Below are 25,016 nucleotides of genomic sequence, written 5' to 3' on the forward strand. Positions count from 1 at the left end.
TGCTTGTGCTGTTCTTCTCTCCCCAGACCTGAAATACTTGTGTGTGGAAAGCCTCCAGCGAGGCTAGTGAGAAAGGCCATGACTTGAAGGGCTGTATGTGAAGGATCAAATTCTCTCCGTCAGGCCCAAATGGTGTGTTATCTCCCACCTCCCCTCACAGCTGGGCCTGATGTGAGGTGGGGCCAAGAGGAAGGCTATAGAGGTGGTATATATGGATAGTATTCACCTTTGGTGGTACTGGAGCAGCCTCAGCACCAGGCGTTGGGTACAGTCTTGGTAACGTGGACTGGGACCAGCTGAGTGTAGCCCATGGCCTGGGCACAGCTGTAGGGTGACTAGGAATCCGTGCAGCTTTGCTGTCCCTGGGATAAAGACAGGCAGCTGTGAGGAGGTGTCTGGATGAGCTCTGCACACAGGCAGCACAGTGTCTGCTGGGATCTTGGCAGGGTTACCATCATGGGTCTGAGATTTAAGGCTTCAGCTTTAAGACTTGGTAAGTATTAACAGAGTGGGGTGGTTTGCCTGTAGGCCTCTCAGAGGTGTTGATCATTCCTTCAGGTATGAAATATTTTCTCTCTCTGGTGTGTGTTTTTACAGCTCTATATTTGCAACTACATTATGTTGGACTTTTGATTCAACAGCTATTGGCTGACAGCAATAGCAACTCATCTGCCACTTGTTTCTTTTTGTGGGGAAGTCGGAAAACCATGTTGCTCTCATCACTTCCTCAGTCTTTTCAAGCTTTGCCCACTTCTGTAAGTTTGCATCTTTGTTCCAGGTAGGCATCAAGTTGACTTGCATGGTAGTTCACTTTTCTACCAGAAGTGTTTCTTGATAGTTCAGTACAGTCAAGACATCCATGTTTCTCAAAATGCCTTTATTCATGCAATAATTCTACATTCTTTATGCCAGTGAACATGAATTGTGAATTGCTGAGGTTGCAGAAATTGTCCTTTTGCTGTGTTAAGGCAAATAGTTCACCAGAAGAAGTGCTAAAGGGAGCACATCATCGCAAAAGAAAATGTAATATAAGTCAGAGGCTGAAGATGTTTGCAACAGTGAGATAGACTAAATGCGAGGAAATTTTTCTGATAACATCCCAGCACTAGCTTCTCTGTGAGCTAACAAATGGAATATCATAACTAACCTGGAGCTGGATTGCTACGTGTGAAATACTGTTTTGTTTACTGCATAATAGATCGTGGGACTTCAGAATTGTCATCCCTAACCTTACATCTTTCAGTATCTAATAGATGCCTCTGTGGGACCTAACTGAAGCTTAACCACTCAGTGGCTACTGTACGGCCCCCCTTGGCCTCCACTGGAGGAGCACTGTCACTGGGGCAAGGAGTGCAGGCAGAGTGAGTGGAAGTGGCAGCAAAATCATTGCTCATAAGATGCACAGAAGTCTGGTGGATAGCATCAGTGTGCTCTCTCAGCAGCAGCTGGGCTGAGAAGAAAATGATGGAAGATGAGCAGGGCTGGACAGTGAGAAACTGGGAAGGCTTCTGCAGGCTGAGCTATGCTGAGACAGATCAGCTAATGTCTGAGCTGGGGGAATGAACGTAGAACCATAAAATTGTTTGAGTTGGAAGAGATCCTTAAATGTCACCTAGTGCAACCCCCCTGCAATGAACAGGGACACCTACAGCTACATCAGGTTGCTCAGAGCCCCTTCTGGACTTATCTTGAATGTCTCCAAGGATGGAGCATCCACCATCTTTCTGGGCAACCTGGTCCAGTGCCTCACCACTCTTACAGTTAAATATATATATTCTTTATATCCAATCTAAATCTCCCCTCAGTCAGTTTGAAACCATTTCCCTTTGTCCTGTCACAACAGACCCTGCTGAAGAGTCTGTCCCCTTCCCTCTTATACCTCCCTTTAGATACAGTAAGGCCGCTCTCAGGTCTTCCAGAGCCTTCTCTTCTCCAGGCTGAACAGCCCCAGCTCTCACAGCCTGTCCTTGTAGTAGAGGTGTTTGTTCCATCCCTTGGATCATTTCTGTGGCCCTCCTCTGGACGTGATCTAACAGGTCTACATCTCTCCTATGCTGAGGACCCCACATCTGGGCACAGTATCACCTCCCCTGACCTGCTGGCCAGGCTGCTCCCGCTCCATGGTGAAAGGTTTGTGAAGGAAGATATTGAGGAGGTGTGATGGGACTGAACTCTAAGCGTGGATCTGTGGGAGTTTTAAATTAAAAGCAGAATCATTTCCAATTTCTGGCTTAAATCTCCTTTCAGAGGGAAGAACAGTTCCTCAACTCCTACCCTGTAATGACAGAGCTAGGTAGTAGACCAGATTTTCTCCACATCTGCTGAAAATCCTTCCTATGTCTGCGCTGCCAGCTGCCCAACGAGTGGAGGCCTCAGATCAGTTACCTCTGCTGCTCTCCTTCTTGAGAGAGGGCCATGGCCCCTGGGTAAGCTATGTATGTGCTCTTAGGAGCACAGACCAAGACTCGTACCTCCCATGCCTAGTTCATCAGAAATGTTGTCTCTTCCAATCTTCTTAAAGGTCTGTAGTCTGTAGTGGCATAGCTCCAGCAGGAGCATAGCAGGCTCTTGCCCCCCTCAAGCCACAGTAAGGTGCCTGTTTTATTCAAGCATTCCTCTAAGTATTGGAATTAGTGGGCTGAGGTGGGAATTGAGCTCAAACCTCCCCTTCCAGCTCCTTGGCTAGAAACCAGAAGTGTTGGTTGTCTTACAAGGGTGTTACGGATTTAAATCTGAAGGAGCATCCATCAAATTACGTGGCAATATTCAAGGTGCATGTAAAGCGGAAAAAGCCACCTCTGCTATTCTTCATCTTAGTGTTTCCTCTAGGCAAGCCCACACATCTCACTGCCATGTACGCTGGCTGGTTTGAATCCATTTTTGAGGCTCTCAGTCCTCAGTTTGCGTTTTCCTCACAGGGTCACAAATTTGAAACCAGTGACCAAGTGGCCTGGAATACTGTGGTGCCTCATGTTTAGGTGCCTGCATCCTCTGTTGGATCTTGCTCAGGGCTTGCCTGAGCATCATGTCTGACTTTCTGGACCTTTCAACAAACACCTGTGAGAATCACTTTCAAGAAAAGACAGGAAGCTGAGCCACAAACAGAAGTGCTGTTAAGGATTTCTTTTACTGTTTTCACTAGAAAATTCTACTATGGCTGTTTCTTTGGTATCCAGATTATCCAAGAGGTGGTGCATTTCAAATGTCTCTGGAGCAGCAGCAGAAGTAACACTTTTTCCATCACTTACCACAGTCCTTGGTTGTGAAGATGTTGCAGCATCTGTTACAGGAGGTGCAGAGTCAGCACTGGACATAGCACTGGGACTATGGAAGCTCGGTAAGCTCCATCGCTGAAGGTTTCTCTCATGATCTGTTATGAGACCAGCTATGTTACTACTGTGGGCTTCGTGTCTGGGCTCCGTTGTCATGCTAGGCAGTGACTGATGCATCTCGGTATCTGGGAGGTGTGCAGTCACTTCTTGGGGGAATAAGGAAAGGTCCATAAGAGACACATCTGCCTCGGTTAGGCTCCTTTGGAGCTTCTCTTCTGGCATGACTTTGGCGCTCTCTGCCTGCAGAGCTGTCTTGGCCAGCACGTCAGGTGCTTTTTCCCCAGCTTCAGTGATGATGACCTCAGGAACTGGCTTGTTCGTCTCAGATGAGGTGTCACTGTCATCGAGCAGTGCCTCATTCCTGGAGGTTTCACTTATAGGTCCTAGATCCCTGCTACTGTGAAGTCTGCTACTTCGGTCAGCTGCTTCGTGTTTCTTCTTGAAGCTGGAGGTGGAATGTCTCCCCCTAGTATGCATTTCCTGCAGCCGCCTGATGTGTCCCTTCTCATCTGCGGGGAAGAACACTGAGTTCTCACTCGTCTGCCGGTTGTAGCGCCGGTGAGAGGGGGATGAAGGGCCCTCATGGACGCTGAGAAATCTCTTAACTCTTCTCAGCACTGAATGTTGTCTGTGGTGTTTCTCCTCTTCCCAGGGCCACTCTTCGCCATAGAGGAATTCAGTATCAGCCAGCCTGCCAAATAAAGTAGGTAAGTAGGTGTTACACATAGGAAGTGTGCAGTCTGCATGCACATATATCTCACTGTCTTGTCAGGTAGACAGAAATGTTAGGGATCAAAAGCCCTTATGTGTCCCTCAGAAGGGCATGGAAGGGATGAATGAAGGGTGAGGGTGCCAGGAAATAGCACCTTTCCCTTTGGGCCAGCTGGGTCACTCAGGAAGCTCTCCATCTCCAGATGTCTCTTCTGAGGATGACAGTGGAACAGCACAGCTGGGCACCGAGCTACATTTCATACTGGGGTCAGGAGCCAGGTAGCCAGGTAGCTACACTTGATACTTGGCTCCAGCCCTTTGGGCATCTGCATGCAGCTGGCTTAAGCTTAGGGTGAGGGTAGAGGAAGAAGGAGAGCAGAGTGAGATGGTTTCAAAAATAAATAAATAAATAAAATAGAAAGACTCAGGTGCTCAAACCTCCTTTAATTCCAAGGCATGACAGGGTGTCTGAAAGTCTCACCTGTAGCTGGTGCTCTTTCCCTTCCCAGCTTTGTGGTTAATGAGAACAGTTATTGCTTTGCCTGCCTTACCATACACTACACTCTACTGTCTGGGTGCATCTCAGAAGACAAGTCAAATAAGTCCATCCAGCTTTCCTAAGGGCAAGGACTGCAAAAGGACATGGGCCAAACCTGAGGTGAAGAGAGCAGGGTGGCAACGCTGATACAGAAGGACAGAGAGAATCTCACTGTGCATTTATGAGGATGTTGGCTTCATATTAAGTCTGAGAACAATTTTTAATAACGTTTATTCTTTTATTTTTTCCTTGGTAATTAGAGTAAAATAAATTATATTCTATGGATTTATCTTTTCTCTCAAGTAATTTAGAGTTATTATTTTCCAGAATGAAAGCATTTCTGTAAAGGTTGCGTATGAGAAAAGGAACCAATACAAAGCACTGCTCCTTGTAGTAGGAGGCAAAATAGGAGAAATAAAGCTGAGAGAACCTCAGTTGGTTTTCTAAGGCCAAATGAATTAAAAAAAAAGAAAGACTTTTTGTTTTGGTAAGGCTGGATTTTTATATTTTTTTTCTGAAAAACTGAAAACTTGTAGAGATAAATTATAAAGTTACAAAAAAGGCTACCGTACTGCTTTTCAAAACATACGCAGATAAAAATGTTGACTTGCCCTGGCCTTTGCTTAGGCAGGATGATATTTACACAGCATGTCACAAGTGCTTCAATTCAACACTTTCTAAACTGACGGGCCCATCGCTGCAGTCTAATACAGATCCCAACTGCTCTGGGTGGTCCTATAGACTCCCAGTATTTCTTTACAACAAAGGTTATGATGTAGAACTCCTCTTCTTTATCCTTTCATAAATCCTGACCGGTCCGGTTTCCTCACCTGGATTATTAGTCAATTAAAAGCCATACCGCATTTAAGATCTCTTCCTATTTATCTTCTCAAAAATCTGGACTAATTTCAGCCATCATCTGCTGCTTGAACAAACAAAGGCATAGCTGTTTGGTGATGTATGGAGAAGACATAGTAACAGGAAAATTATTAAGAAGTCTGTCACTGTCTTCAGATGCTGTCTTGTACTCAGAGAACATCTGTGAGCACTTCCCCCAGGCATTCTCTAGTTATTAATTAGGCAATATGGAGGTGCAATCTGTATGAGCACAGGGATTGCTAAAGACATCCTCCCATCAACACCAGCCTGCCCATCCACTCCCAGCAACACTCTTTCCAATCTTGACCTTCCCCACTCACAATATCATCCTATCCCTGAGCCCCACGCCTCTTTATCACATTCCCCCAATGGAAACGGTCTTAACTATGTGTTACAGAATGCAGTTCTTGAGGCAGCTGAATGGATGAATGCTAATAGGCAAGACTGGCCACTGGGGACCAGTGAAGGTCCTGCAGCCATCACTGGTACCAGCCTGCATCCCTCAGCTGGGAAGGTGGGGGCTGCATCCTTGGCAATCTTGCTTGTGGCAGCAGGGACTGTTGTGCCACTCACCCCATTTCAATCGTTGATCCAAGGAATGAAGGAATGCAGTAATCAGCAGCTGCTTTTGTGTAGGGCGGCCGGGCGGAAGAATCGTTCCAGTAAATATCTCTCTCCATTCTCGGTAAGTTCATGTGCATCTCATCCACCGCCAGAAGTGAGACCTTAGATTTTTTGCATAAATCATGTCACCTTCAATATATTACAGCATACAAAGTAACCTGCTTTGTACTCCTCAGCTCAATGGTTTTTTTATAGACCCTTTATACTAAACTGTGAACTCTGGGCATTGTGAAGAGACTCAGTATTACTAAAATCCAACCTCGATACTTTCCTACACCTGTGGAAGTCTGAATTTTATTGCAAATTGAGTCTCGTGCTGTGAAGATATTTCTTTGGGACTGAAGTCCTTTTGTCACCAATGGTGTGGTTAGATGGACTTGTGATCCCAGTCTGCAATAGACAGTCTGTGTAATGTGTTCTGTTCCTCTGAATGTTCCACTGGTTGAGAAGGTTTCTGATAGATTTCTTCCACATTTTAACCCCTTCAGAATCAAATGTTTAGGGCCTTGCAAGAAGTCTTATCAAAAGGACTCTGCAACACCCTTGCACCAGTAGCCTGAGGTAGCATTAAGCCAGAGATCACTCTTTGGCCTCTAGTGAAGACACTACCACAGGTCCCACTTACTGCCTCAGGGCTCTGCTTTGGGATCTTCTCAGAGATGTTATAAAAGGAAGATTAATATACAGTATTGCAATTGTTAGACATTCAGATTAGCAAAGCTTGTTTTCATCTAAATGGGAGTAGACGGCTTTTGGATTTGGCAGGATTGACCCACATTACTTGTTTTTCCCGGAATAAGTTGAGCTTAGAGTTGGAGGTCAGCTGTTTTCATGTTAGTCTGAAAAGAAGTGATGTCAAATACCCAAACCAGGATGCATTAGCTTATGAAAATGCAATCCAGGGATCATAGCTACGGGCACTCCTTCAGGGAAAGAGTTTGTTTTAATGACACTCATTGCCCTTAATTTGTACCTCGATGTAAGAAAGGGAATTAAATGTAATGACGATCTATGATACCGCAAAGCTGGAAGCAGAAATAACAACAGCAACCTGTAAGTTTCTATCGATGCACCAATTAGTTTCAAAATCATCATCATCTTCTCCAAATGGATTAATAAGTTGTTCCGCGACCTGAGAGGGAAACGAGACAGTGAAAAGAGGTTAACATGCAGTGTCAGGACTGCTGCCTCAGAGCAAATATGATCTGATTTTTCTCTCTCTCCCTGCCTGTCACTTACAATCATAACATGAGCTTCAGCTTGATGTTGGTGCCAGTCAAGCGGAGGAACATCTTGCTTTCCCTGTGCATGCAGACCCTGGTGCCTTGTTGGTGCTGTCAGTCATGATTGTTGGCCCTGGCCTACAGGAACTAAGAAATGTCTAGGCTGCTGTGATTGTCACATGAGATAATCATTACCTTCCCTCACTGTTTCTCAGGCTGACTTACATTAGTGATTTAGCAATGGAAGGCTCTTTCATTGCATTACGGTCCATGATACTCCACTGGCCCACTCACTTAATATTTCAACATAGCTGGAGTCTTCTGGATGGAAGACAGCCCATCCCCAAGTCCTGGACACCAGCCCCTGGCTGCTACTGATTGACCTGAGGTCATGCTAACTGCATCTCTCTCAAGGTTTGAGGAAAGCAGCCTACCAATGGAGCGTTGGCTCCAGTGAAAGTCATTTGTCATGGTAGCCAAAGCCAAGAGATGGTGTCTGAGTTTGTCCTTTAATTCAGCCTGGAGGTTTCTGTTTCTGCACATGAAGTGATTAAGGGGTAAAGACCATTTTGTGGAGGACACGACTGCTCAGGGAGCTCAGGCAGCTCCATGGTGAAGTGCCTCAGGGGAAGGAAAACTCTTGGACTGCCCCTTGTCTTGCCTACCTTCTATCTGCTAAGGCCTAAATAAGTGGAAAAATAACTGGAGAATGCCCCAGCCCTCATGATCACCCAAAAAACATTGTGGGGATGAAATCACTGAGAAGAAAAATCTGAAATAGGAATGCTAAAAAAACCAGACAGACAACCAGCTGTAGGAAATTCACGCTACTTATTTCTCTTGGTGAACTGATGTTAAATATCCTCCCCTTCTTCGCATTTTTCCCCTTCTTTTTGTCTTTTTAAGCTAGTGATGCCACTGCTGATCCTGGAGATGGTCATGGCCATGCAGAATGAGTGGAGAGGTCCCAGGTTCAACGTGGTGTTGGGCAAAATGACCACTACGGGCTGCTACGATCTAAATAACTTATAATAGTAAGGCCGCCACTCCCTGGCTATTTATTCGCATGTGCCTCATGTTTAAGGACTGCTTGACCACACTGTTACATAACTGCTTGCTGACTCTCCTTGGCTGGTGGTGGAAGATGACGAATGAAATGCTGAGGAGACAAACTGTGAGAACCCCACAGGAGGCAGCAGGAGTGAGAAGCAGAAGGGGAACACCTCTGCTCAAACTTGTTTGTGTGCCCTGGGGCATTACATTTCAGGTACAGCTACGCAGCTGCTGGAATTGGAATATGGCAGAATGCAAATGGCACTGTGGGTCTCCAGGGAAGGCACCGCATCAGCTCAGTGTTAACCCAGGAATTACTGCCCAAAATTCCACTGCAAAACCTCTCCCATGAGCTAAAAAAAAACAGTGAGCAGGGTTAGGACAGAGAACTTTTCCTGGCCACTGGCTTCTATTGTCTGGAAAGGAATGCAACGCTAGACAGCTAAGCCCTGTATTTGGATGGTCTGTCTATTGCAGCAATGAAATAGGGATTTAGCAGTGTCTCACGTGTTGGGAAACTTTGCCCCTGTACTGCAGGTATAACAAATCAGGCCTGAGGCCGAGGAATGAGCTCAGTTTTGCCTTCATCTCTGAGGAATTGCCAAGTTACTGGAAGTCAATAATGCTGGCCCTGTGCATACACTGGCAGCCAAAGGCCTGTGCACTCAGCAGGAAACAGCTTTAACCTTCAGAACAGAAAGACATGCACTCTGTGGCAGTCTGAGGGAACACTGATGATTCTGTTTTTCAAAAGCTGCTTTTTCTCCTCTTCATTTTCTTATGCAGAAGATTTCTGTTATAATGATATTCCGTACCTATTGCCTGGAGTTGGCTGGAAGCCTGTAACTGGAAAAGATGGATGTTGATGGGGAGGAAAGCATCTCCCCATGGCTTCCAGATGCACTGGTCAGGGTGGTCAGTTTTGTAACCCACTGGGACAACCTTGAAAGGCAGTGCCTAGGGACAAAGCCTCACATCCATAATTTCAAAGAAAACTGGTGCTGAAACCCACTTTAAAATATAGAAATTTAAGGCCTGCAGGTATCTCACTTGCTATTAGACATAAAACATAATTAAGCAGGTGGCAAAACCAAATGAAAATCAAAGAGGTATTTTACGAAGGAAAGAACCGATCCTACAACTTGCTCATGTGTGAAGTTGTCCCCATCCATGGGCAGTGAGCTCCTCCTGCAACAGGATGCTCTCCCTTCTCCCTTCTCCCTTCTCCCTTCTCCCTTCTCCCTTCTCCCTTCTCCCTTCTCCCTTCTCCCTTCTCCCTTCTCCCTTCTCCCTTCTCCCTTCTCCCTTCTCCCTTCTCCCTTCTCCCTTCTCCCTTCTCCCTTCTCCCTTCTCCAGGCTGGCCCCTATACTGCATCCTCCTTTCCCCCCCAACAATTTCCTGCCATGCAGGACTAGAGAAGCTTACCCTGCAGGCCTCTGAAGAGCTTTGTAATCCCTAGCAAAACCCCTGCAGTCCAACAGCTTGGTATGCTGCAGTTTTTTTTTACCCTACCATTTTAAGATGGCTGTGAGAAAAGAGCTCTAAAAATGGGAGCATTAAAGAGGGTCAATTTTGTACCATTTATATCCTAAAAAAATGAAAATTTCCAGCTATGATTAATAATCCCAAGGGGAAACCTTTAAGTACGTAGGCCCTTATGTACAAATTTGCTTTTTACTCAAAACTTTTTTCAGTTAGTCCATCCTGATCCTCACTGCAAAGAAGAGAACCAGTGTGAGGTGTGTGATGTAATTACTCATCTATCAGATCAATAGCAATATGTTAACTAATCAGGCATCAATGGGCCGATGGGTAGCGTCCAAGTCCTTCCATAATTCTTTTTAATGAACGCTTTTATGCAGTGAGACTGTAGGCAATATTAGCTATCACTGTTTGAGAGCCTTATGAAACTGGAGACCTTAAATTGGCTGCATCGTATTAGTTAGCAGCAGACACTAAAGGCAGGCTGTGATCATATGATGAAATTGTGCTTTAGTTCCTTTCAGCCCTTGCCAGGTCTGCAGAAGTATTTGCCCACTACATAGCCAAGTGGGAAAAAGATTTTTCTAATTTTTCATCTGTTCCTTTATAATCCACATCGAGGGACCAGATTTTGCTAGAGCCAAGGACACTTTGGGTTGAATTTAGCTTTGGTGTAACTCCCTGAAATCTTGGTGATTTTAGTGTGCCATAAATCTGACACCGATGCCTTCAGCAGCTCATGTAGGCAGGGTTCCCCCATTGTCTTCCCAGAAAGCTAGCTTACCTTGAGCCATCCTGCGTAGAAGAAGAACTGTAACAGTGTAAAGATTGGAACATAAAGATCTAAGTCATGTCCCTGATATCCTTGGTCAGTATCCAAAAACTGGCGGCCTATCAGGCAGGCAAAGAAAAAGGTATATACTGCAAGAGTAACGACCTGCAAAGAGAAAAACTTAATTAGAAATGCAATAATACAGTCTTATGCATAAGGCATCACAAACCCAAAGGCCTTTGACTGCCTTTTGTAATATCATTTACAAAACTGGAACTAAATGTTACAAATAAAGAGGATGCATGATCACTGCCAGGAGGTAGACCCAGGAAACAAAAACATCTTGGAGCTTCCTTGCTCTCCCAGATTATGCAAGGATTTCAAAACACCTCCATGTTAAACATGGCTGAAATATTTAGCCAGATGCCAATGTTCCAGTAGGACTCAACAAGCCTCAGACATCTTGGAAATGCCAGTCCAGTCTATGGGTGTTTGGCACAAACATCCCCTCTTATGGAAAATGTATGTCAAAGAAAATGTGTAAAATAAACAGTTCAGTACCTGTGTATAGACCAGAGGAATTCCAACCCAGTCATAGCCAAACAAAAGGCTACACCAAGATCTGAACTTATTCATTTCCTGAATGGGGAGGAAAAAGGAGAGAGAAAAAGAAGAAACATATCCCAACAAACTGAAATGGCGTTAATCCTGAATGACAAACATTTTGTTACTGTCTATTATTATACATGCCAAAGGACAGGGAGATAAGATGGAGTCGTATAAATTCATAGAATAATAATACTCAGCCACTCATTGTGATGTTTGAATATTCACTTACTTTATGGAGTTGGAATGCTTAATATATTATCTGTTTCTTCACAAATGATCTTTTGTTTCTATTTTATATGCAGCTTAGTGATATAGGAGGGAGTGCATTTTATTATAAAAGTAATGTTGGGCCACTTAATAAAAGATTTAGGGAGGCTTTTCCCTGAAAATGACACTAAAATCTTCAAAATGCCAAATAACGATTAGAGGGTTGTTTTTTTTCCTACAGTAATGGGCCAAGTATGAATTTACAGTGAGGCTTTTACTCACCAAATTGTTATTTCAAGTAATTCCTTCTTAGTCATACAAATACAATCCCAGTGAACTTCTGCTATGTGTGAGTGTACACTGGCACACCAGAAAAGTGTTATAGATCGTCTCTAAGAGAGTTTAGATGACACCAGAGAGCTGAGTGCTCTAAATCAAGTTACGTAGGTGAAAAGCTACTGCATAGCAATTTAACGCTAGTCTGCTGGAGGTTTATGTTTTCAACTTACATTCATTAGTGTCTGCAGATCCACGCTGTCTCGAATTCTACCCTCATTTCGTGCTTTCGATGCCAAATTTCCAAACCAGACAAAGGGAACCCAATATTTCAGATGGGGAGACTTAAGGTCATCAAATATTTTTCTTTCATGTCTTGTCATAAAACCTGTTTATAAAACAACAACAAAAAGGAGTTAATTTATTCTGCATCGACAGTGCAGCTTATGTTATATATGATTATGTTTATTTGGTACTCGCAGAGAACCGTGCAAAACACCAATTATGATTCTAACTAGCAGCCTCCTTTTTAATTTATTTTCTCAGCAATCTTGATCGAAGCAACTATTTTTGCCCTGACTACCTGAAAAGCAATCCCCGTCAATCAATGTATGTGACAATTTGCTATGGTTCATCTCTCCTTTGCGACTGCTGAAATACTGTAGATGCGTATAGCATTAAGCCTTGTACAAATCCACGAGCTTATTTTCTAGTTTCATATCCTACTGTTAGAAAAAAATAAGAAACTGGATAACATCAGTCAATGAAGTATCACTTTTCGGCAATTATGGCTTTTAGTAGGATGCCACCATCTGTTCTAAGGGCAGTCGGATGACCTTCTGGTTCTGATCATTTTTTGGTAAATCCGCAAGGTAGTGAGCAACAAATGGAGCATACAAGCTCATGTATGAAACAGAGCTCAGCTGAGAGCGTGCCTTCTGCCAACGAAATGCTTCTTTGCCAGGTTTCATATTTTCTTTGGGGCTATGCAGGGGCACGAGGGGAAGGAAATGGAGCCATGCAGAGAAGTTCTACTGCTAGCGGCGCACTGGGCCAGGCCCCGCTCTGGGCCTGCAGATTGAAGCTGTGTTCTGCCTGGCAGCCTGCCCAGCCTGGCGCTGGGAGGGCACTGTGCTTCCTGCAGAGGCAGCTTGGCCTTGTGAAGCCCCGCTTCCCTCTGTTGTAAGGAACGCCAAGGGCAGCCAGGGCTGTGTTTGACAAAGTCTCTGCTGTCTGGGATTGGCATGGGAGGCAGCCTGCTTTTTGCAGCGATGCCTCAACCCCTTGGGCTTTGTGGGTCAAAAAGATTTGCTCCTTCCACCACGCCTCTAAGGAAAACAACCTCAGAAATTTCATGAAGGGAATTTCACATTTTCGTTTGCTTACATCCCAGATTTTCTGGGATTGGATTAACCTTTAGGTCTGGGAAACCAAAGTTTTTGCTCAGATGGATGCAAGACTTCCTTTGTTCTTTTGATATTAAGTCTGAAACAGTACAAAGTTTCTAACAAAGTAGATGCAAAATAAGGGACTCGTCCAACTAATTATAAGTTTGAACAATAGTTTGAGTTCTGAAGATTCAATTTTGAATTGAGAATAGACATTAGTTTTTCTAGACTCCAACTTAAGAGTTGGCCTGCTCTTACTAATGTTGCTAATGATAGATGAAGCTGTGAAAAATAATTGTATACAAACTCAGTAAACTGTTGTTTTTCCTATATAAAAATGTGAATAAGGCAAAAACAGGTTTGTTGAATGAGGCAACCCTGATAAGACCGATGCTACTACTGTACATTTGGAACTGCACTACACAGGAGGTATGAAATACTTTAAGTAACAAGAAGGAGTACAAGGACAGGACACACTGCCATTGAGCTAGAAGAAGCAGTTCAGCAGTAAGATATGGCAGTTTTGCAGAATCCTGTAACTTAGGAGCAAAATAAGATATAGCTTTTAAAGGTCCCTTCACAGTTTGCAGCCAGCTCTCATAATGAGTTGCACAGAAAAAAATTGGGCAATCAATTTGTCTTGCTAGTTATGGCTGCTCTGACTCCTGAGTGCCAATCTTCCAGGCTGTCTTTGATTTTCATCTGTCCAGCTTTCTTACTGCAAGATGGGAAAGGATGTTTTTATCATGCTGGAATAGACAGATAGAATACAAAAAAATTGACAGTCTGGAGCATGAAATTCCCTGGAGAGACTCTGGGAAGTCATTATCGAGGACACAGCCTGAGGGGGACATGAAGAATAGCAAAGCTCCAGGGATCCGTTCAGCTTTCCATTTAAATTGGGTACATTTTTGTTCAGAAAACCAAGACAAAGCACCATTATTTTCACAATAGCATTCAAATTGCCATTATTTTTAAAGACATTCATATTTATACAAATTAAACATTGTCTTTGATGGACATATATAATAGAGAGTAGAAAATATTAAACATTAGAAAATAGTAAACATTTATTGATTTATGTAATTGATGGCAAAAATTACTGCAGTAAAACCAATATGCAGTAAAGAAGCTCTTGTAACTGCTTGGATAAGGAAACACCTTCTATTCCAAAAATTACTGGGGATTATATTAAAGCTCATTTATTAAAATTAAATGGCTTCTAAATACGTTCATCTAATGTTTATTTAAAAGTATTCAAAGAATTAACTGAGAAATTCTGAACAAAAATGTTGGTTTTGACAAGAACTGGAAGATGGGGGAAGTTCCATATCTGGAAATATTTGGCAAATATTGTGCCAAGATCTTGAGATCTCAAGATCCATCTTGAGAAGGATGATCTAAGGAATGACAGGGAATTAAATGCTTGGGGGAAAAAACTGTACTAAAATCTTTACAGGTGATACAACCAGTAAAGAATGAAGAGACAGTAATGTGAATAATGTCAACCAAAGTAATCTTATGGAAAAATTGTTAATGAGAACATAACCCTGTCTGGAAAAATGCACTTGTGCTCTCCCTGAAGTGCTTCATGGAATGTTTGGGTCTCCCATCAAAATGGTATGGATTGAGGCAAGGCTGTTTCAAGATATCTGCGTAAATAACTACAACATCTTGTGGTCAGAGGAAGAAGGACCTGATTGGCAGTCATCTCCCACATCTCCCCAGCGTGTGCTAACGAAGGTTAAGCAGATACAAGTTCTACTTTCTGTTTCTGTGTTATGTGAGAAGGACTAGTTCGGTGCTCCGTCCCAGTGGTCGGTCTGGGTCTGTGAATTTCAATCAGCAGTAGGCACTCATGTGCCTGGGCTCATACCTCATGTTTGTCTTTGTAATTCCCTACTGCTTGTCTTGGGCTGCTCTCTGCCCAGATGTTGACTTATTACTCACATTTTCCAAGATTCATACTCTGGATCATCCAACATTGCTCTCTTACCATGCATCTAACAGGATTTGTAAACTCATGACTAATAGGCATTGGTGCTTGTGGTGCATGTGTCACAGTACTCGACATCTCAGTGCCAAGGATCTACATCAATCTACTGCCTACAGTTCCATAACAAGTGTTAAAAAATGAAGAAGAGATTAGAAAAGAGTTATAAGGAAGATCTAGATATGAAGATCATACCTTGTCAAGGAGAGAATAAAGAAGTCCAATCTTGTAAGTTTTCTCAAGCCTCTATACACTCTGCTAATAAGTAGCTATTGATAGGAAACACTGATTTTATCTAATTTAAACAACAACAACAACAACAACAACCAAACCTATTTAAAAATCCAATGACTTAGAAGATGACTGTATGCAAGTTCAGACTTGGAATGAAAGTTCACTTTTCAACACCGAGTTCACAATGGTGAATGTCAGATCTGTTTATTCTCCATTGTACTCAGATGAATTTTAAATCAGGGCTGCTCAGATTCCTAGAAGGTATTATAGTTCAGTCAGAACTTGCAGTTTGAAAAGGAGATGGTGAATAAGCTTTTATGCCACGTGTTGTGGATGAGTCAGACTAGATCATCATAATACTGCTCTCAGATTTAAAACTACGAATTTAAGCAGTTCATTTGCTGAGAAGGGCAATGTGTAGCAGTACATATATCTTGGTGGTTCTCAGTTTGAGAACAAAATGCAAAATCGGCACAAGTTGTTTCAGTGATGATTGCTCTGTAAGTATCACATTCTGCCACTAACGTTCATATTAAATGTTGCAGCCTGTTATATAATCCCATAGGGAATTAGGGAGGGGATAACTGCAGAGTACTATCTTAATCATTCGGTGCTAGTAGTAGTGATATCTACCTTCAAGTGTTCAATACCACATCAACAAAAATTCTGTGGCACAGTATATATGAGTCTACACAATCTGTACTGAAATCCACCAAGATGCCTATACTGTCAATATTTAGTTATGCTGTTTGTACTAGGATGTTTTCCAATGTACAGGGGAAAAAAAAGAAACCCCAAAACCCCCAAATAACTCTTGTTTTCCAGCCTACAATTTTGTCTCTTTCAGAACAGATTGCCTTTAGCAATAGGGAGGCAGAACTGGATTATCCTGTTGGAAATGTGGTAATTTTCCAGCATGTGCTAGAAGCAGATTGCTGGGGAGAGTGACAGAAGCTTCCTTGACCTCTTGCAGGTTCAGGTAAACAATTTTGTTGAAAAGCAAAAGGAAGAGAACTTCAACTGAATTCAACTGAAAATGGGGTGAAAACACAAATGATTTCTTATGGTAAGACAAATGCATTCTGCATTCTGCCTGGATTTCTTTTCTTCAACACCCAAAGCTCCTTGCATACATTTGAATTTGTATATATATATATACACGCTGCATAATTTAACTTGCTACAACTTTGCTTACTAATCTGTGCCAAAGGAATTATTTTAAGAAATGTAAGATTTTCAGTAAAAATGTGACTTCTGCTATTTGGAGGAGATCACCAAATCTCTATAGAGAGAAAATGAAGCCTTGCTCAGTATTTATATGAAGCAAACACCTTCCTACCCCGTGCCCCCACTTGTGTGGGATAGTAAGAAATTCTCAGAGAAGGGCGCAGTAGTACCTGCACCCACCACGTGGTCCATGGTGGGAAACCTTTTGTACACAGCCGTGCTCACAGAGCGAAAGATCAGCAGAGAAGTTAAATTCACATAACGCATTAGAGTCCTCCTGATCAAGCGGCCATATTCATCTCTCCCCTGGACACAGCTGGAGATCAAGAACATCAGTCGATCTGGCCATGGCAAGTTCACAAACTGGTTCCACCAGCGATTCACCACCAGTGTGACATAGAAACCTGTGTGTGAGGAGGAAAATTGTTCAGTGCCTATCAGTGCCTTTCAGTGCTTCAGTTTAGCTTACTTTGATTTAGATTGTAGAGTGTCCTTCACATCACTAAGATGCTCCATGTACCAGAATAAATGCAGTAAGTCAAGTCAAAAACAGTATGCAAAAAACTTATTATTTAGTAGACACTGCAACTTTGTGGCCTGTTACAGCTGAGTATCTCATACAGTGTTAACACAGACTTCCAGATTTTCTCTTCTGTAGTAAATGTTGAGTGTATTTAGTGCTTTGAAAGGTCAGGCACCATGTATCAGTGTTAGTGGGCACTGTATATATTTATACACATATATATATGTATGAAAATACTTTTCGTTGGGACATTAAGAACTGAGCATAAACGCTGATGTGACAAAAGCAACTTGACTTTAAGGAGATCTTCTTTAAACTCCCAAATGACCCTCATCTCTGCAATGCTTCCATGCACCAGCATTAACAAGATGCCTGAACAGAGCCTGTGTTGGAGAATAATTTCACATGTAACCAGTACTTACCAAGCACAAAAGTTACTGGGATTTGTTCAGCGTATTTGTCACAGTAAATTGATAATTTTTCAAAGAACCGTTTTTGGCTTCCTGTAAGAAAAAATCTGCAGCAAAAATAAAATGTATATGTCCGTTTGTAGCATTCTGGCTCTACAGAGTGCAAACACATACAAGAGAGCAAGCTTGGCTAATGTCTCCAGGCAGATTCTTAAAGTGCTGAACACTTGTAGCATGTAATAATGAAACTGGAGAAGATAATAGTATTCTCTTGTCTTTGTAGTTTCCTAATTCAACTAGCACTACTAATTAGAATCAGCGCACACTGAGAACTAGCATGCTGTCCCATCTAGGCCAATGATGACAGTAAGAGGTGAGTCAGCAAGCAAAGCTTGCTCTCCTGTTTCCAGAGAGCTACTTAATAAAAATGCTCAGGTCTGCCTGAATTGCAAAAGGTTACCAGTCTCTACTGGCTGTTATTTGAAAATGCCACATAGTTGCAGCAGTTTTTGCTCTTACTCCCACAAAATTCTGCTTATCCACCAAAAGGAAAATGCAACAGTGCCTATCTCACAGCAGGGAAAAGATTCACTGCATAGTAGAAAATGAGAGGAGCCCAGCAGCTTCTTCCCACAGCAAGAGTTATCTAATGAAATACAAAAATATGAGCCATTATTTTATTTGGATATATGAGTATTACAGCTACTCTTTCATTTCACTCGGCAAATATTTAGTGCATTTTCTTATGGTTCTGTAGTAAAGTCTAAAGTGCATATGAAATGCTTCCCATACCATATTTACTATGGTTTATAATTGCTTAACTTTTTGGTGAAACTAGTTGATTTAATAAATGTCAGACTTCAGTGGTGTTTTTTAATGTATTAACACTGTAATTTTCTTTCTGAGTACACAGGAACAGACCACTGAATGTGTTGCCAAGTTGTTGATTAAACATAGGCAAACAGATGCTAATTTTCTTCGTTATCCTTAGATAGAAAACCCTAGAATTACAGATCAAGGTGAGAGCTGAATCATGATTTTGATACTGATGTTAGTGCACTTCATCAGTTAAAGGCTCCCCGCACTAACTGATGCATTGCTGCTGCTTAACTCACACCTCGGTAGAATAAGGGGCTGTTCCTCTGGTGCTGTGCTGCATACAGGCAATAACTGCAGCCATGTTCCATGCAGTCTTGCTAGATTAGGTCCTTAAAAATAAAGCTTGGCATTCTCTTCTAGTTTGAAGGAAAACCTCACAGTTCCTGAGAAAAGACTAAATATAACCTCTGCTTCAAATTATTCCTTTCTGTGTCATCAGTGAAATTACCTTTGAGTGGCTGTAGAACTACAACAAGCAGAATGAAAGGCCTATTCTCATCACTCAGAGCAGAGAGGCAGGCTTGTTGTCAGAACAATAACGGCCAGGTAGACATCATGGGATAGCTATGGGCATTTGTTTGTCTTAACTAATTCAGGCTAACTTATTTAGCTTAACTTCATCAGAATTGTTCAACACAGGCAAAGGACTGAGCTCAGTCAAACCATAGAATCACAGAATTACCGAGGTTGGAACAGACCTCCATGATCCTCCAAGTCCAACCATCCACCTGTCACAAATATTTCCCCGCTAAACCATGTTCCTCAGTACATCTAAACGTTTCAAATAGGATAGACTGTATTTTATTTACACTCCACATGCTTCCTATGGAAATTTAAAGTAAATGTGGAAATGAGAGGACATCAGAAACGTCCAAGGAAAAGCCAACTTTGTAGTACCCTCCCCCCCCCCAACTCACTTATCAGCCTAACGCTATGAAGTGTGAAACTTCAGTACAACATTTAATGAGATGTGAATTGGAAAGAGTGTACCTGTATAATACACTTATCGCTGTGTAAAGGGTAGCAAAAACAATAAATTCTCTGTACAGCAATTTGTAGATGCTGCCTTTCCACTTTAGGAGTAATCTGTGAAATCCAAAGAAAGTGGCATTTGCTACTTTGCTGGAATAAGTGACTGTCATCGTCTTGGCAGGCTGAGCCTAGAAACAGTAGAAGAGAAGCAGGAAACCAACAACATTTTAGACAGCATATCCTGACCTGAATGCAGCCATGTATAGATAGATACACAAGCACACACGCACATACACACATATAATGCTAGATGTATACAGATACACATGCTGTGTTTCTATATATAAAAAGAGAGAGGTGTGGAGGTGTTGCAGTTTTGTGCCTGGCTGAGACCTTCAGGTCAGTGGATGCAGCACTGCACTCAGGGATGGCCCCAGCCACCGGCCAAAAGCACAGCCTGTGCCAAACCTTGGGTGGCAGCAGCAGTGCCAGAAGGGATGTATCACACCTCCAAAGCCTTTGTGTACTCCACAGTTTGCTCCATTCTGGTGCAAGCAGAGAAAAGAAAGTAAATTTGCTTGAAATTTTTGCAGCGCTCCAGCAACAGAAGCAAAGCTGAAATTCATAAATGCCCCTTCCTCCCCAGCCATTATTTTTAGCTGGCTTTGGTAATTATGGTCATCGAGAAGCAAATGAGATCTGGAGGCAGCCTCTTTCATTAGCAGTTACGACAGCAGCTGAGGGTGTCTGGGGAGCCCTGTTATTTTGCTCCTTGGAAGCCAGACATGTTCACCACTCCGCTTTGGCATTGCATGGCCGTGCAAAGAGCCACGAGGTTGCTCAGGCCCACAGCCTAATTAGAGCAGTGCCAAAAGCATACAGGTAAATACGCTCTGGTGTTCATTCTTGCTTACCGAGCATAGGGATGCTACAGCAGCTTTTATGTGCTTACAGAAAACTCCAAATATGGATGACAGCAGTTTTGTACAGCACTTAAGAAAGGGAGCAAACAAGACAAGCGCAAAGCCTCAAGGTAGTTATTGTGTAGACACTTGCCTAAATGTGGTTCTTGTCTGTATTTTCTTGGTGCCAGCATAGGTCACTGACTCTCAGAACAAAATATGAACCCACAGTTAATTGATGGCTAGATAGTGTTTAATGCAGTTTGGCTGCATCTCCTATGCAGAGCAGAGCATAAAAACAGGCCATTAACATTCAGCTGTAAAAGTGCCACTTTTTCTTTTACTTATCGGGGAATCAGCAGAGAAAAGACACCATAAGCCTCCTATTACTGACAGACTGTCTGTTCCCATGTGCCGAATGTCTGCTTGAGTTTGCCAGCCTGGGCTCTGAGATTTTTGTTTTTTTGGTGTTTTTTTTTCTTTTTGAGTAGCATAGCTTTTATTCCCTAGCATCCAAATGATAGCTTTCCTGCTTCTAGGACTTGGCACATCCCTTTCAATTTCGTTGTTGTTGTCCACTGAACTCCAGAAAGTTCATCTCAGGAGCCAAGCTGACTGCCTGGCAAGCAGCAAGCAGCCCTTCTGCTGGGAAGCCTGTGGTCAGGATGCAACATTTAAGAAAATGGAAGTGGAGATCTCCGTTTGTGAGCAGAAACAGGGCTTTATGGGCATGGAGAGAAGTCTGTGGCTAAACTATAGGGTAGGAATAGGGTAAAAAACATTGTCAGTGCACACAGCGTGTCCTGAGATAGCTGTAGGAGAATTCTGCCCTTGCCTGTGAAAGACAAACTGCGTGTTCAAACAATATAGTGAAGCATCCTTCTGCCCTTCTACCCACAGCTCATAATGAAACTGTATAGAGGCACAGATATTGACAAGATATCTGATAATGTGATGACTTATAGCTGGGCTGGTACCCTTGCAAGGAGCAGGGAACAGAAGGAGAAGACAGACAAATGCAGTCTGAAGTAAAAGATAAATTCTTGACAGAGGAGGCAATCGAACATTGGAAGTGGTCTCCTCTGGTGTCAAGGTATCTAGGAAATTTTGTGTTCATTCCCCTCTGTCATGGACCATGGAGGGAAAAGGACTGCAGATGTGCAGGAAGACAGTGATCCACATCAAACCCACAGCTGTTTCTGCCTATAGGGGTCAGAAACCACCATCACTGCCACTGCCTTGAACTGGGCACAGGGCTGTGTTTCTTCCTCCACTTTCCTCCCCACCACTAAGATCTGTGTATGTAGCGTGTCTTCCTTGGCTTTCCTCTGAAGCATCAGCAACTGCATGGTGCCAAAAATTAGCAGTAGTTGTCTGGACAAATTGGGTTCACCTCCTCTGAGGACCTGCAGCAGCTCCTACCTGGAAATGCCTAAAGGGTGGATTTTGGCTACAGCTTCAGAGCTGTAATGGTAACCATATTCCAGATTAAATATTTTCCCCTTTGTTAAACTGGGAGAGGTGATTTTTCTGCCATGTATCTGCTTAATTCCAGAGGCCACATTCCACTTAATCAGATTCCTGCCGTCTCTCCTAGCAATTTGTTTGAAGCCCTTGGCTGTGAGCAGAAAATCTTCACATGAGTTTAGGAGGTGCTGGATACCAGCAAAGTTTTATTTCTGCCCCTGGAATGGGGCAAATAGAAATGGAACTCTTACAGAAGTTTCAGGCTGCGGTGCCTTTGTTTTCTTTCCTTTCCTGACCTGGAACACTCTGCATTTTATGTCCCTGCTAAGCAATTGCTTTACTGAACATTTCTCATTGGGTTCATACGGGGGATTCAGGGTGAAATGTAATGTCCTAAAATATACATTAGGTCATGTTAGGTGACTGAAGATCGCTTTGGACTATAGGAAGCCATGACAGACAGCAACATGCCTGTCAGCTTAGATCTCACAACACCAAAAAGCACAGATTTAAGTCTACACTTGTGTTTTTCCTCCATGAACAGCTACTCTCACTGGGGTAAAGCACACCCACATTTATGTGGCAAATTCTCATATAAATCTTGGCACTATGGCTGACTCCTGTCTGGTGGTCTCAACTCATGGGCATGGGCAGCATCTGCCTGAGAGTCTTTTCAGCGTTACTCATGATAACAGGAAATTAAAAAGCTAAAGCTGAGTCTGACAGGAAGAGCAAAGGATCCCGACGCCTCCAGCACATTCCTGCCTATCTTGGCTGGGGCACAGAGGGACAGAGCTTTGGATCAGACACCACAGTAACTGCTGCTATGGACTTTCCTATCAATCGCATTGCCCTGCCATCATCAGCAGATACTGGGTTAGGCTTTCTGCTGGTTTGGATTTGAGGGTTTTGATGACATGACACAAGTTATACAGCTTTTGTGCCAGCAGATGCATTGGCTCACATCTGTGACATTGCTTTTCCTTTGGCTCAGGAAACTTTCTCCAGCCTGGATTGAAACGTGAGTTATAAAGCATTTCGCTTTTGCTCAGATCATCAGAAGCCTTTAGCCATAAGTGCCTAAAAATAAAAGGATTTTTTTTCTCCTACTGATACTGAGACCAAATGTAAATGTTTTTTTTTTTGCCTGGCTGAGAATTTCAGGATGCATTAGTGTTCAGAGAGAAACCACAGTAAAAAATAACAGCAGTCAGTACTCCCTAACTGACCATTAAAGGGACATTACAGAACATATAAATAAATAGCGCCTCTGTATAGACCTACCCCTTGTCACTGTGTTATCTGATATATGAGAGTACATTATATTAGAGAAAACAAGCGAGAGAGAGAGATTTGCGCTGACCAAATATGAAAGCACGCCGACTACACTCTGTGCCCACTGACCTGCTGCGTGGATCTGGCAATCTAGGCACGAAGGCAAATCCCAGACCCTTCCTCCTGTTCTGATGTCCCACACGGAGATCCCCTTGGGCTGCTGTCGTCCCGCGCTCTTTCCGTAACCTGGAGCAGGGGATTGCTTCCACCCAGTCCCGGGAAGAGAGGACTGACAAGCACAGGGGTTAAAATGACTTTCCACTTCTGGAAGGCTGTTTTTGCCAAGTCCTCTGTCCTGTCAGTTACACAGGGAACAAACGCAAGCAGCGGCAGCTGCTGATCTTGCTCTTTTCTAGTCTATAATTATAACGCCGGTTGCTGTCGGAAGGACCCCTTTCATTTGGGTGCAGAGTCTTGCCGTGGCTTGGCTGGTACCTCCCGTTTTCTTCGTTTTACTTCCTGTCCCAGAGTGGGACAGACACGGAGCATTTTCCACTGTGACCTTTAAATATTGGCTTAGTCCTGCAGAGAACATTAGGGAATGGTACGGACTGCACCTAAACAGGAAGACTGGATAACCTGGGCAAATATGGGGCAAAATGGGGGTTGTGCCACAGCTGCTCCTGGATCACCCCTGTGAGTCATTGCTGTACGTTTGCTGACCTGCTACCTGGAATTGGGAAATCAGAACAGCCGGGCACACTGCAGAAGTCACCCATTCCTCAAAACAGGCGTAGTTGCTGTTATATGAAGTCCTACCAGGCTCAGCGAACCTGTTCACAACAGCCTTTGTGTGGCTGGAGGGAACTTGCCCCCTTCCCCTCTGCAAAATGAGATGAACTCCCTCTTTAATGACTCGTGGCATTAAGAGGCAGCTGTAAAAGGTGACAGACTGAAAGCCCAGGAGATGTCATAAAACTCTGACATAAATCTCTATGGAGAATGGAATAATGTGACTATGAAATAAATAAAAAAAGTCACAGGGGGACAGAGTAAGCAAGATTTATACACTTAATACATTTTATGATGAAAGATCTTTCCCCCTGCCTCAGCCCCATTATAAGGCACAAAACTATCCAAGAGCACTTATTTAATTAAAACTCTCTCTGAATGCAAATGACTCTCTGTCACTGCTTGCCTTTCTTCTCATTGGCAGTTGCAGGAGGAAGACACTTTGATGTCAAAGCGGGTGAGACATGAGACTGGAGCATGTGTGTTTCAGGCAGTGGCCTGCAGTGAAAGATGACAAATCATTTTAGCATTTGGTGACTTGGCATAAGGAAACATGCTGCCCGATCCTATTACAGCGACTGCCCTCTGCCAGAAAACTCCTAACGATGGGGATCTTCTAAGGTTGCTGTTAAGATAATTACTTGGGCTTAAAACATGGAGGGTTTTTTGTTTGTTTGTTTTTGCTGACCATAATATTTTGGTAGCCTCTGCCCCCCATATTTGGAACTGGTGAGGCCACACCTTGAGGCTGCCCCTGGCCCAGGTTGCTTAGGACCTGGAAGGGTTCCTTCAATCAGCCTGAATGTAGAAGAAGGCAAGAAGGGGAGAGTGCTGCTTGCGGCTGCCCCTGCAGAGCCCTTGTTTAATGAACTCACTCTTCCCTTGCCACTGTCAGCATCTGTGACAGCACGAGTGAGTGGGGAACTTAACTTTACTGTAAATCGTATGGCAGTCTTACACTTCAGCTCTTCTGTTAATCGTTATAGTGTGCTCAGAGAGGCTGCAAACTAACTGGCTATCAGGCTGCTGATGTGTACAAAGTAACGGGAGATAAATACATATGTGTATTTAGAGGAATAAAAAAGGAAGACTTGTGTAAGGATTTGTATTTTCATTGTCCCCACTCTACTGTGTAACTGCTTCCGCCATAGGATATGTGGGTGTTCATCTTCATATATAAGATTTCTAAGTGTAGCTGCGTGCACTGCAACAGATGAAGAAGTTTTATAGCAAACTCTTAACATCTC

The 25,016-nt window shown here is 43.1% G+C and overlaps 1 protein-coding gene across 1 annotated transcript; it reads right to left on the reverse strand.

Annotated features, from left to right (window-relative positions):
* Positions 1-3,113: 3,113 nt before the first annotated feature.
* BEST3 (bestrophin 3) lies at positions 3,114-23,175 on the reverse strand. The gene is made up of 10 exons (XM_072351038.1): positions 23,107-23,175; positions 19,352-19,521; positions 17,495-17,589; positions 16,720-16,953; positions 11,941-12,095; positions 11,177-11,254; positions 10,628-10,780; positions 7,136-7,216; positions 6,034-6,185; positions 3,114-4,023 (listed from the first exon to the last, which is right to left on the reverse strand). Exons 2-10 carry the CDS (start codon positions 19,501-19,503, stop codon positions 3,114-3,116), a joined length of 2,010 nt encoding a protein of 669 aa, XP_072207139.1. The 5' UTR covers positions 19,504-19,521; positions 23,107-23,175.
* Positions 23,176-25,016: the final 1,841 nt, after the last annotated feature.

Source organism: Excalfactoria chinensis, chromosome 1, assembly GCF_039878825.1.
Source record: "Excalfactoria chinensis isolate bCotChi1 chromosome 1, bCotChi1.hap2, whole genome shotgun sequence".
NCBI lineage: Eukaryota > Metazoa > Chordata > Aves > Galliformes > Phasianidae > Excalfactoria > Excalfactoria chinensis.

Excerpts from the sequence above, each read along its gene's own strand:
- BEST3 (XM_072351038.1), bottom strand. The coding sequence starts at position 19,503 with ATGACAGTCACTTATTCCAGCAAAGTAGCAAATGCCACTTTCTTTGGA. Across the intron at positions 10,781-11,176 it reads TTCCTCTGGTCTATACACAG|GTCGTTACTCTTGCAGTATA; the intron begins GTACTGAACTGT and ends TTCTCTTTGCAG. Across the intron at positions 4,024-6,033 it reads GGATCAACGATTGAAATGGG|GCTGGCTGATACTGAATTCC; the intron begins GTGAGTGGCACA and ends TTTATTTGGCAG.